The sequence below is a fragment of the Hippichthys cyanospilos genome, chromosome 8, assembly GCF_059441005.1.
Source record: "Hippichthys cyanospilos isolate Australia breed blue-spotted pipefish chromosome 8, RoL_Hcya_1.0, whole genome shotgun sequence".
Lineage (NCBI taxonomy): Eukaryota > Metazoa > Chordata > Actinopteri > Syngnathiformes > Syngnathidae > Hippichthys > Hippichthys cyanospilos.
In genome coordinates this window covers 6250082-6264671 of record NC_142376.1, presented here as the reverse complement: position 1 = coordinate 6264671, position 14590 = coordinate 6250082, and the positions used below count along the sequence as shown (strand labels likewise).

General features: G+C 37.6%; 1 protein-coding gene across 2 annotated transcripts in view; it reads left to right on the top strand.

The window, feature by feature from the left end:
* slc8a1b (solute carrier family 8 member 1b) overlaps window positions 1–14590 on the top strand; it is a 118445-nt gene that overhangs the window by 95192 nt on the left and 8663 nt on the right. For both annotated transcript variants that reach the window (XM_088420820.1, XM_088420821.1), the window contains exons 6-9: window positions 7416–7564; window positions 9203–9302; window positions 12933–13118; window positions 13189–13278. In XM_088420820.1, the coding sequence (XP_088276946.1) occupies window positions 7416–7564; window positions 9203–9302; window positions 12933–13118; window positions 13189–13278 (525 nt within the window). The remainder of the gene's footprint in view (window positions 1–7415; window positions 7565–9202; window positions 9303–12932; window positions 13119–13188; window positions 13279–14590) is intronic.

The following is a 14590-nucleotide window of genomic DNA, read 5'->3' as shown; positions in this document are numbered from 1 at the left end:
CCTAAATTAATCGATGCTTCATTGCTTAATTTATTTGATAATTCATTTTTAGAGCCTCCTTTAGCCAAACAGTTGGAAAAAAAAGTACCAGTGAATTAATGTCTGGACTCTGAATAAATTGTAAAAATATGTCGTAAAAATTGTGGATTTTTTTAACTTTATTTAATCCACCTGAATCAAGTCATGTAGATGACGCTTTTTTAAGATTATTCTTGCAGCTTTAATTTAGGTAAAACCAACATTTCTAAGAACCTGAATTCCAGAACCTGAATTTGTAATAATAAAAAAAAATATTATTCAAAAATGATCGAAATTATGACAAATTTATGAAATTATTGAAAAATCCGTTGTTATGCCTAACCCAAATATGTAACAAATCATTTTTTTTTAAGAAGTAACCTTTTCATAATGTTTAAGTGTCAATATATAAATAATAATGACACCATTTAAAAATGATATTTAATCAAACCTTTTACATGATTATAGTAACCTTTCAATGCTGATTGGCTGAGCAAAATCACATTCACTAATCCTACTTTGCGGCATCTATTTTGACTGGCTTTTTGATTGAGGCCAAGCATTATATATATATATATATATATATATATATATATATATATATATATATATATATATATATATATATATATATATATATATATATATATATATATATATATATATATATATATATATATAATATGTGTGTGTGTGTGTATTCTTGACTTTTCCTCCTTTGCTTCCCTTCTGGTGCTTGCTTGGGAATCACACCTGTCCTTTCATCTTCCTCCTCTTCTTCTTTTTTTTCCCGCCACTCAAGAGCTTTCAGGGCTTCCTGTGCAAGATGTGAAATTTGCTGCTGGGGTTTAAAATGTCATAGCTTTTTCCCTCTGACAAGTGTTCACAGGTGGAATGCACACAGAAGGTGGGCGCAAAAGCACATACTGTGCTACATTGTAATTTTGAAGCATAGAAAAAATATAGATGCGAATCAGAAGAGTATGACTCCAATCATAAAAGAAACATTGAATACCTGCGCAAATATTTGATATTAACACGATGAATCATATTGTTTTTTATGGTTTAGCGAAAGAATTAAATTTGGGGTTAAAAATTTGGATTTAAAAAGAATGAAACGGGATTTCGACCTCTCGTTTTTGGCACAATGTTTCTCTATGTACAGAGAACAACAAACAAAAAAACGGAAATTTCCCCAAGTGGTCCCATTCTATTGGCCCATACCCATTTGACAACTGGAAAACATGCAGTATACTGCCCTTGAGGACTGTAGTTCGACACCTATTAACATGATGATAGTTATGTTTGAGAAAAAAAAAAACACACAACCTAGGGCTGCACGATTATATCCAAAGTAATAATCACGATTATTAATCACAATTATTCATCATGTTTGGTCAAACATGTCTATTTTTTTAAACAAGCAGAATATACAGTAAACTAGGCTTCACGGCTTGATACTTACAAATAATAACGATAAAAAAACTAAAATAAATCAAGTAAATAATCAAACAAATAGCACACGGGGCAACACAGTTAACTTAACTGCTCAGTGCAAACCAATGAAAAAACGAAACCTACTTAGAACCAAGCACATTATTTACTTTTAAACAAATTTTAATCAATTAGCAGTCATTTTCAGTCATTTCAAACCAAATTCTAAGTTTTTGCCAATCGGATTTTTCAAAATGGGTCTCAATTGACAGCCAGCACGGTATATATTAGGAATCAAGTGAGAAACTCAATGCCATTTCATACTGGTAAATAATATATTAGGGTGAGAAAAGCGTTTGACATGTAAATACGTGGGAAACATTGCCCCCTGGTGGTTGGAGGACCAAGTGCTTGATATGACATATAGCTAGCTAGCTTTTTAAACGTCAATATCGCAAGGATCACCTCAATTAATCGTGGCAGCCAAACACCAACAACAAACAATTCAAATCTACATTTTTTTGTCCAGTATGACTAAATTGGCATTGAACATGTATTGGCTGATGTTTTTGAAGATCCCTGTTTTCCACTTCCTGTCTGGGGTTGAAATTTTATGTCTTCACACCACCTATACCTCTACCATACACACGCATTAAAGCAAGCCCATATCACACACGTGCGCATGCATACACACACACACACACACACTTCGAATAGTGCTATCAGTTCTTTGTGTTGACCAGGTGTGTGTTCACAGATTATAGCTGAGGTTCGGATCTGACAGAAGAATCATAGCAAGGAGATGAAGCACACCTCAGGGATAGACAAACACACACAGAGATGCACACACCTCACACACACACACACACACACACACACTTTGAGCGCTGCAGTGCTTTGTGGGTATTTAACACCCATGTTTTATGGTCTCCTCTGTGCTCTAGATTGGTCCTACACACCATTTTATGACCTCCATCCCCGCATGCGTGTGTTCGGATGCGCCAACGGAAAAGTCATCACATGATGTCCTCATTTCATCGCGCTCATTAGGCACTGCGTGGCACTTTTAGTAGTTTCGCCATCTAATGAGATCTAATATAACGGCTGTTACCTTGATTAGTCACAGCGCTAATAGGATGCTTGATTTCATTTTGGAGTTTTGGTTATGCAAATGAAACGGTGTAACCAACAAGAAATTCAGAGGATGCTTTGAAAATGAATAGCATCACAACCGTCATGCTGATTACTAGCGGTCATGAGACATTTTAAACGGACACAAATGAATTGGCGATTATAGGTTTAATAGGATTTATGTAAAAATGATGGTGACACCTTAAAAATTCCGAAATGGATTAAGGCATGGGTGTCAAACTCATTTTTATCATGGGCAACATTGTACCTTTGGATTCTGTTGGCGGGCCCTTGTGACTGTGGAATCAAATTAATTTTACACATTTTTGAAATCAGAGGGTGCTAAAAACTGTTGAAGTTGAAGGAAACATGCAAATTTGGTGTTTTAGACAGAAATTTGCAGTCATAATTAGCATTTTGCGGGCCACGTTAAATGATGTGGCGGTCCAAATCTGGCCCCCGGGCCTTGAGTTTTACACCTGTGGTTGAAGGTGTTTTCTATTTTTTTTCTCTCGGCTTCCAACGAATTTTGGGACGTCCTCAAATTTAGGAGGAGTCGGCGTTATTTTTCAACATTACTGAAGGGAGAAGGCAAGCATTTTAATGGTTCCTGGCTTATTCAGGTAGTTTTCGTCTAAATTTGCACAATACTTGGGATTTGTTTTGTTTTTTTACATAAATGTTAATCATCTTTATATTCAAAATGTGTATCTAATTAATCACAAAATTTTCCATTATTAATTGCGAGCAACATTTCCTAAAGTAAAGTCTTGGAATTGGCATAAAATCATTAAAAAAAACTAAATTTGTTTCAGAGACATTTTTTTTCAATCTCTTAATACAATAATTTAACTCTAAAATTCACCCGCTGCACAAAACTGCCAAATCTGACTGCAAAGTATGCACATTTTTAAAATGAGCCGTTGAAATATATGTATATATACTTACATACTTATCCTTACTATACCCTAGAGATGAGCAATATGGCAGTGCCCCATCCCATTTCCAATGATGTGTGAGAAGGAATGGGACAAAATTTGTCCAGTCAAAAACATTGTAAATACAGTAATAAAATTTTCAAAAAAACGAGGATCAATCGGCCCCAAAACTGCATGTGGACTTTTCATATTGCTCATCTCTAGAGGTTGTTTTGGAAATCTTTAGTTATTTATTTACTCCAAAACAAATAATATTATCCTGATTAAAAAAACAAAACAAAACTGCAGTACGCTTGTCAGTGAAAAATGGCTAATCCTGGCTTTAGCTGCCCTTTAAATAATTCACTGTCGCTGATTATGTAAAACTGAATTATAATTGAGGACCTTTTATAACCAATGAATGCCTTCACAGATAAGTTACATAAGAAAGCTGACTCGGAACATGAACAACTAGTTTCATTTCATTTCCAACTCGCAGGTGAGGTCACACACATCCGACCGAGAGAGAAGTTTGCGGACGATTTCGTGATATTACACCTTTATTTTTTGTCGTAAAACAAAAAAAAAAAAGAAGACTAGGCGAGAGGCGAGTTCACAGCAGGCCTAAAGTGCAGCGTGTGAGGAAGGAACAGCCCGGAGAGGGCAAAACAGCCCAAAACACATGGGTCAGGACCCACACACACATACACGCTCAGTGATTCACACACACACACACGCATACACACAGCGGATCTCAGTAGGGCTATACGTGACAGATTTTGTCTGACAGCAAAGTCCTCTCGCCCTCCTTTTGCTTTGACTCCAGTGTGTGTGTGTGTGTGTGTGTGTGTGTGTGTGTGTGTGTGTGTGTGTCATGTTGCATAACTTCATTGTTAGCATCTGCTAATTGTGTGAATGTTCACTTTTTTCACAATGTTCTTCCACCTTTTTCAAATGTTTTCACATTGCCAAAATCTCCCCACTAGATCACATGTTCCCTGAAAATAAATTCCTATTCAAATAAATAAGACATTTTTAACTATTTAATTTGTTCTTCCAAATGCATATTTCACATTCACAATTCCAGTATTAGCATTGGGTCGATTGTCATTTGATTGACAAAAATAATCATGAGACTAAACTTTTCAAAGTGAAACGTGCATATAAATTACATTAGGCACATTGCCGATTTTATTTCTTATTTATTATGAGTTTTATGTTACCGATATTTTTAACCGGGAGAGTGAAATGTCTTGTTTACTAAAGCTGCACCTCTCACTATGTACCTGCCTCACCCCCTGCATGACGTCGTTCAATGTCGGCTGGCCACGAAATCCATTCATCCATCCATCCATCCATCCATCCATACACTAGTGGTGTGAATGAAGAAAACAAAAGCAGGCGTTTAACCAACAAAAAACTGCGTCAAGTGACCAAGCTTTCCTTTATGCTTGACGCATCCACGAGCTCCGCGCGACTTCACGACGTAACTCCATGACGGAATTTCAGCAACTGCGCCCCTACGTGCGGCATTCAGATTTTCCACAAGATGTACCTTCTGGAATTTTTGCTTCCGCTCGGAAAACATGGCCGATGAACTATTGCTAGTTTGCCGTTAAAAACACATTTATGATTCGGCTAAAAAGGACTACTGTGACTTAAATACGGTAAATAACTCATGGGGAGTGCGGACACTGGGGAGAGATGAGAAGTCTGGTAAAAACACTTGAAAAATTCCGCACGTTAAATTTCTGCGTGGTGCCTTCACACATTAAGCATAAACCAAACTTAAGAGCCATTCCTCCTATTAAATCGGTCCCATGGGAACGAATATTTATAACAACAGTTCCGCCCGCAGGTGGCTTATTTATTACTGGTGTTGATTGTTCAACTGTGTGCACCCAAACACACATTTTTGCCACTTTGACATCTTCCACAAAAAAACCTTGTAACTAATCAATGAAACCGCTGCAAAATCTCTCCTCCTCAATTACAGAACCAAAACAAAACTAAAAAGTATGGATAAGGTCAGCATGTATTCACTCTTTTACGGGTTGTGTGAAAGCTTGCTATCGTCATCAGGCCTCTCCTCAAGTCACGTTTATGTGCTCGGGTGGGGTCGGTCCTTGGAGCGCCGAATAAGCAAGGAATACTTATAAATCCACCAATGAAGGGAAATAACACTTAAAGGGATGTTTAGGGTGAGAAATCAAAATTGTAACATAGCTAAAATCTCCCAAAAGTTGAACCCCCATGATACAGTCCATTTAACTAGCCCTTCAGAATTCAGGCACAATTTCAAGAGACATTACATTCTCTCGCCGCACGAGAAGACCAAAAAAACGAGTCATAATCCACCTCCTGCAGTTGTCGCAGCCATCTAGTGTCATTCAGCGAGTCACTATGAGCGTCTGTGGACATGTTGTTAAGTCTGCGTTGTTAGCTCATGTGTGCTTAAACGGGCGGCGACAGCTCTTAAGTGGTGCAGCAAAACCTAGCGGGCCCGATTGTCACCATGGCCACCAGCGCTTTTGACTTTAATTACTACTTTGTTGTCAAGCAGTTACCTACTACTCGTATTTTATTCATTAAATACAACTAAACAAGGCGAATTTAACATTTAAAACAGCTTGAAGCAAAGACACGGCTAGCTCGCTAGTTTCCATGCTTGAAGCCAAATAAATTTAAAATTAAATCCAATTAAAATGTGGAAATGTGCTACTTGGATAATACTTTCTACATTTCACGTTACATAAGAGATTTATGTATTTGTGGAGGCAACTTCAATTGCTAGCTAATGCTACCATAGTGTCTTATATTAGCCCCATGTAGGTAAAAAAGATTGATGATTAGAACTATTGTGAACCTCTTTCTGTATTATTTTTAGATAAAAGCAATATAATTACTAAAATGTTGAAGTTAGTTTCATTCTTTGATAACTCACAATAAGCTAGCTTGCTAACTGCTATGCCAGCAGCGAAACAGAACAAAAACAACCCTAACATTAATCCGAATTTTACTGTGAAGTGATTAGTATCACTTTTAAGTTTTGGGGTTTTTTCGTGCGTCGAAAGCAAGCTAAGTGCCTTTCTTGTGGCATGATGATATTTTTCTTAAATTGTTTCAAAATGTATTTGACCTGGCTAGCTTTATTTGCTATTGTAATGTTAGAATTCTGAAGAATATGTTTAAAATGTTTCACTTGGATAATATTTAGCTTAATCAACCACCACTTTATTTTCAACTGTTTAGTTACCCACTACTTTTGTATCGTTAAACACAACTAAATAAGTTATTATAACTTGAAAGTTTTGTTTGTTATTCTCACAGAATGCTAGCTCATCGACATGCTACCCATTAACATTATTTTTTTAATCCAATTAAAATCTTTAAACGTTGTTTTTGGGTAATAGATGTATTGTGGTTAATAAGTTTCAGATTACAGGATGTCAGAATTTTAGTTGTGCATACTTTTCATATTTCTAGCCTCATTTAGCTGCCTAGACAACTTGATAATTATACCTTTTGCTGTGACCATTTCTTGTATTTTGATAAACAAAATTAAATAAAAGCAAAATAAAATGATAAAAATGTTAAACTCATTTTTTTATAACCTACACAAAGCTAGCTTGCCAATTGCTATGCCAGCAGCTAAACAGAAAAAAACATGACATCGATATTAACTTTGTTAAATGGTGACCCAATACTTGAAGTTTTTTAGAAACAATGTACATGGTACATTATACGATATCGATGGTTCAAATTCACACTTTTCAAAAATAGAACTACTAGTTTTATTTTTCAGAAATGTACTGTAGCTGTTGCATCGCTAGTATCGATCAGTTGCTAGCTGATATTAGCTTATACAACCGTTTCTATGTTCAAAATGTCTACATCTGCATTGTGTTTTTGCAGAGGAGAAGAAAGAGGAGGAGGTTGCAGAGGAAGAAGAGGCTCTGACAGGAAAGGACGAGGAGGAGAGGCGCATCGCTGAGATGGGTCGCCCCATGCTGGGAGATCACGTCAAACTGGAGGTGGTCATTGAGGAATCCTACGAGTTCAAGGTAAGACTGACCAAGTCATGTATGGACCGTACACTTTCTTTGGAATGTTTGTCAAATTTTCACAAATGGTGGCTTCTACTGAAAAATGCATCCGTACGAACCCAACAAAATTATGATGCATTTAAGTGACTTCAAATAGAGTACTTAGCTAAGAAAAAAAACATTGCCATGGAAACAAGTTAACAATGACACTGCGCAGCCTGATACACAAGCAATGATTTGTTTTAAATCTATATTTAACCCCTGGGTGTCCGGGGATTTTTTTACTAGCATGGCCTTATTATCACCCAACTTGGTCTGACTTTGAAAGTGTCATAACATAATCAAATATACTGTAAATATATTTTTACTTCCAACCCCTCAATATGTTCAATGGCATCAGCCCTATCCATACATAACTTTTTTTTGAGTACAAAAATTGTAAAAATGTGATAATAGCAAAACTATTTACTATTTATACAGAATATTTATGAAATTGAAATATTTACTATGTCATAATTAGAGTATTATGACTTTTTGAAGACTTTTGCAAAGTGGTAGTCTAGAATAACCCAATCAACGAAATATTGAAAGGCTTGCAAATGGCATAGGTTGGCCACTAGCACCACCTGGTGGTTTTGGGGTGTCAATACAAAAATTTCTATTGTGCCCAGTTTGCGAATTGCCGTTGAAAGGATTTATGCAGATATCGGGGGAAATGCACAAAAAAACATCGGGTTTTCAATATGTCCAAAACTGCCAAGATTTCCAATTTTGAATGGCAGTAAATGAGCCTGACATGGGCTAAACTTGACACCTAAAGGGTGTACCTCCCGACCTTCCATTTGCAAGCATTTAGAAGGGACAGCAGCGTGGCATATTGAAAATCATCATGTTTTGACAGTCCATGCAATATTTTAGCCTTCTTTTTGTCTGCTTTTCCTTGGATATCACACATCAAAAACATCGAAAAGCAAAAATTTCCCTCAGGGGTTTAAATGTTTCATTATTGTGACATTAAAGGCAAAACACAACACACACATTCAAACACCCAACACGAATAAAATGGCGCTACATTTGCCCAAGCACCTCCTCACATCGCCCACATTTATCTATTACTGCCACCCAGAGGACTGGAGTGAAACTGCATCTTTAATTTTGATTGCCTTGTCTTTTTGAATTGCCTCAAACTAAAAGCTCATAAATGGAAGCGAAATTCTTGCCTGCTCATGTCTTCTAATCTTTCCTTCCAATTTAGACTCATTTAAAGAGCATTTATGAAAAACTGAGATAATGGTCCTATATACGCAACAGTGCTAATTAAGTGAGCGGCGGGACTGTTATCCTCTTCCTTTCTTTGCACTTCAGAGGGAGAACCGAGTTGCTAATTGTGTTGAATGGATCTTTTGGTGGGGGTCTGGGGTGATAAAGCACACACACATGGGAACACACACACACATGAAAACAGCCTTTTTTGGAGTGTTCTTGCTGTTACAATATGGCATAAATTATAGCGAACCCCATAAAAAAGACACACGTGAACTTCGGGGCCCTGTTAGCAATTATAGCAAAAAAAAAAAGGGCAAGGCGAAGGAGTAAGAAGAATTTTTTAATAAATTTGCCTACACTTAACAACTTTATACTTGTCGTCTTTCACAGAACACAGTGGACAAGCTTATAAAGAAGACCAATTTGGCTTTGTTGGTGGGAACTAACAGCTGGAGGGACCAGTTTATCGAAGCCATCACAGTAAGCGCAGGTAAGACTCGTTTTATGTAATCATACCGCCGCGTTTTCCGCTTCTTGTGATTGCCAATTATAAATGCTGTTGATTGATAGCCTGCCGTTGGCGCCATAGTGTTGAAAACAACAGCTTGGCAAAAAGGCTGAGGTTTGTTCATGTATGTAAAGGTCAAGCCATCTGTCTACTTTGAGAGGTGCCACTTTCTGGAGTGCAGTTAGGATGTTGTTGCCAGGCAACCGGTTGAGAATGCAAAGAGCCATGGCCAAGAAATCATCGAATGTGATGATTATTGAGCCTTGGAGGTGCTCGTGGTACATTTACATATAATTGCTGTGTTTATTATAGTACGTGCTTAAGAAACTTCTAAAGTGATTGCATTCAAAGGCTCAAAAGTTGCTTGTCCTCCTTGTTTCGTGTCAAAGTCATAAAGCTTCGATTCGATAAAGTTAGTTGTATGTCAGAGTTATCACTAAGAGAGACTGGAGGCAAGAAGACAATCTGAGTCATAACAACTGATATCCCGCAGAAAATCAGTCTGACTCGTTTGGCTTTTTTACGTTGATCTAAAGAAGGAGGTGCTTTAAAACCTTTGTGACTCTGGAATTTGCTCTCAGGAAGTTCATATATCTCCACAACTAGTCAGTGACTTTCCTTTGTCGACCAATCGTGACATGGCACAAAAATGATGCAATCAACAAGATCATCCACCTTCTACCACCTCGTGAGCAAATAGTGATAATACACCTGTTTAAATGCGATAACGTGTACATTTTCCATCATTAACCATGCCAGCCATCATAAAAACTAGGAATGGGCAAGAACAGATACCAAGTGTTGATATCAGGCCGGTTTTACGATCAAGCGCCATGAATTTAATAAAATTTTCAGCAAAATGAATTAATGGGATAAATAAAATAAAGGTTCTTCTTTACAACTTTGTGTGCCGTTGACGTGAAATGACGTCAAGTGGGACCATAACAAGTTGACGTCAATTTACTCCTTCAGTGCCATGGATGAAAACTCCCATCTTTTAAAATAGTAATCACAATAATAAATCATAAAATTCTGGTCAATATGTTTTTTTTATGGATAGGAGCTGACACACTTGACAAACTGTGACCACTGGATGGCAGTGTTTCCACACTTACAACACAGCTGTTACCTACTGTACATGCAATGGTAACTAAAGAATGGAAATCAATCTTTCAATGGCAGCACACAATATTCTGTTGGCCTTGAAATTTACTGGGCCTCTCGAGGTTTCCTTTTTCAATAATGCTTGGCACTGAAAGAGTTAATGGCAACTATTTTTTTGGGGGGGTAGGCAGAGAAAATGTTTTGTTATCACAAGATTCACGAGTTTTATTGTCATATGCATAGGAACACTACACAATGAATTTCTTATTCTGTTCGTCGGTCTCTGGTTTGGTCATGTAAACAAAACAAAAAAAAAACAGCCATCTTGCATTCTTACACCTGCAAAAACTTTTCATATTTTAGCTACTTCTCAAATTGTCAATTTTGAAAGTACATTCAGTTCCAGCCATTTTCAGACCCTTCTTTTTACCCTAAAAGGCGCTAGGTATCAACCGCTCCCACGAAAAACACGATCGCTCCTACATGCGCTTTTTATTTTTTATTTTTACCACACAAACATGACTGACATGATGTCATTAGTTTTGATGAAATGATTGACTGCAGTTATTGACAAATGGTGGCTTTGTTTACAAAAAACAATCAGATTAATGGATCCTATCGAACCGGGGATTGTGTTTGTATGCATGTGTGTGACAGGATATTTGACAGGAATGGCATCACATGAATATAAACATGAGTATGTCAGCACAACACACACACACACACACACACACACACGCTACAAGACCGCTGTCATACAGATGCAGCTGGCGTTTGTGTTTTAAATCGGAGCTGCCAAGCCATCTCGGAAAACAATCAGAATTTCAGATTAGCCGATACTGAATGTAATCTCAGGGGATTAGACTCATGAAAAAAAAAGTTTGAAAAAGTAGTTGAAAGTGTGAGAGTAGCAGATTTGAAGGACTATGACAGGTTTTCGCATCGACTTGAAAGTGATCATTAACGTCACGAACATCACTGAGAGGTCCGACTTGGAGCTGTCTGATGTTGAAAGGGAAGGCAAGATGTATGTCTTGATTCGTGTCCAATTAAATGAAAATAAATCGATAAAATAGCAAATTAAAAATCACTGTGAGAGTTTGAAAATGGGGATTCATTTGCACCAAAACACCATTGAGAGTTTTTTTTTTTTTTTTTGGTCAACCCTACGCCATAATTAAGATCATCACACCTTAAAGTTAACCTTATCAAGACATTGTAGCCAATCAGGGAATCTTGCGTTCTATTTTGGTGCTTCCCAGTGGAAAGGCGCACCTTTATAATTAACACACTGAGGTACTGGGGGGGGGCTGACCTTCAACTGGCCGTTCCATTGATACTTAATGAGCGGATTAGCCGGCGTATGCTGACCGCTTGGAAAAAGAAACAGTTATTTTTAACCACGTAAAAGTCTCAATGATTTTGCTGTCTCAAGAGAAGGAACAACGAGAGTGTCGTCAGTTCATCTACAGCTGTGCCAAGTTCTATGATGGCACGAATTTGTTTATCACTTAAGGTTATATCCATTAACCCCGAGGTGTCCGGGGATTTTCCGCTAGCCTGGTTTTATTATCACCCAAATTGGGCTGATTAGAATCGTCAAATATAAATATATATTTACTTTCAGCTCCTCAGAATGTACAATAATTATAAAAATGTGCTTATAGCAAAAGTCACTATGCAGTATATTTATACATGTATGAAATTTAAATAGGAATATTTATAATGCCATAATTAGCGTATTATGACTTTTGAAGTCTTATGCGTTATGGCAATCCAGGCTAAGACAATCATCAAAGTCATTGAAAGGCTTGCAAATGTCATAAGTTGGTCTCTAGCGCCACCTGGTGGTTTTGGGGTGTCAACAGAAAAAATTCTATTGCGCCTCGTTTACGACCTGGCGTAAGAGAAAAAGACGTAAAAGAAAGATAAAAATGCTGTTTCCAATTTTGAATGGCAGTAAATGAGCCTGACATGGGCTAAATTTGACATCTATAGGTTGTACCTCTCGACCTCCCGTTCTCAAACATTTAGAGGGGATGGCAGAGTGGCATATTGAAAGTCGTCATGTTTTGGCAATATTTTAGCCTCCTGTGTTTTTGTGGCAGAGTCCCTCGACATCAGTGAAAGAGAAAACATTCCACACCCCCCACCCCCTTCGTGGTGACTATAAATAAGATCATTACCTAGAAATATGGTATAAGTATAACATAGTTGTATCCTTTTCAACATTAACAAAAAAAGCTGTAAAAATTAACAAATTTTAACTTGACTTTTTACAGGATCATTATCGGTCACGTGTCAGTCTGTAACAGAAAAAAATAACTCAAGTGCCTGAAATACAAAAAAAATGTCCGTTCTTTTTCAAACTAGAAACATATTGGTGAATAAAGTTTTAAAAAAAGACGTGAACCAATTGGCTGTTAGTTGTTGATTCATCAGTTAATCGCTCCATATCTAGTTTCTTGTATTTATACAACAGTTGACCTTTTCAACTCCGCTCTCTAGGCGAGGACGACGACGACGACGAATGCGGCGAGGAAAAGCTGCCGTCTTGCTTCGATTACGTCATGCATTTCCTCACCGTCTTCTGGAAGGTCCTGTTCGCCTTCGTGCCGCCCACCGAATACTGGAACGGCTGGGCCTGTTTCGTCGTGTCCATCTGCATGATCGGCCTACTCACCGCCATCATCGGTATGACGCCCCGACACGTGTGTGCGTGTATGTTCGCGTGTGTTTGAAACACGGCGTTGTGTGGTTATAGGCGACTTGGCATCTCACTTTGGCTGCACCGTGGGCCTGAAGGACTCGGTCACTGCCGTGGTGTTTGTCGCGTTGGGAACGTCGGTACCAGGTGAGTTGCGGTGGTTAGTTGTTAGCCTGTTAGCATGAAACTAGCATGAAACCGATTTTATGACAAAGTTGTCTCACTGTTTTAAATAGGGATAAACCGATTATTAACTGATATAAATATCAGCACCTGCTTTTTTTGAAACTTGATGGCCAGTAAAAAGGTCATTTAAATTTTTTAACTTAAGGGCAGTCGTTTTTCATTTTCAATCAACTTTATAATAGATTCTGCTGATCCTGGGAACACTCAGCATCTTTTGTTTTTGTTTCAAAACAGATAGATAGATAGGTAGATGTTAAGCTAGCTTGCTAGCTAGCTAGCTAAGCATGATAGATGGATAGATAGGTAGATGTTAAGCTAGCTTACTGGCTAGCTAGCTAAGCATGATAGATAGATGGATAGATAGGTAGATGTTAAGCTAGCTTACTGGCTAGCTAGCTAAGCATGATAGATAGATGGATAGATAGGTAGATGTTAAGCTAGCTTACTGGCTAGCTAGCTAAGCATGATAGATAGATAGATAGATAGATAGATAGATAGATAGATAGATAGATAGATAGATAGATAGATAGATAGATAGATTTTATTTTACTTTATTTTATTTTATTTTATTTAGATTTATTTTTAACTGAATAGTTACACACTTCTACATGAATCTCATCTTTGTGTATGGATCTGTCTTTATTGGACTGCCCCCTGGTGGCTAAGGCACACACCAGAAGGAGCTGTACAATGTCCAGTGAATTGAATAAAAGTATGCTAACATAATGCTAACGCTATAGATGGGCTAACAAGAATTAACAAAACTTCTTTGAGGAATTTCTTGCCTCTTCATTTTGTTCTTCACTACACCACATCTTTTTCGGTTTAGCTCAAAGCTGCAGTACAACGTGGCACCACATTCAAGGTTCTAAATTCACACTTTCCGGTGTTCTATAAAAATCCATCAAAAACATTTGATTAAAAATCCACGATGGAGTCGGCGCTCACTCTTTTTCGACGATTAGATAGTCTTCCCGTCCGGCTTTTACGAGCACAACCCCCCAAGGTCTCTCATTTAGTAGATTTGTGTTGTATTGCATAACATTTGCAATTCAGTTCGGCCATTTTGTGCGAGAAATTTATTCCTCCCATTTCCGACCGGGGGAAAAAAAAAAAATGCAAGGCCGTGCTGCAATGGCGCCACGGTAAATGATTTATCACTAAATCAGCCTCTTATAACCAATCAGTCACTCGGGGAGGGGGTTGAAGCCGTACCCGACCATGAATGGAACAAAAAAACACTAAATATGGATATCCAGGTTGATTATTGGAG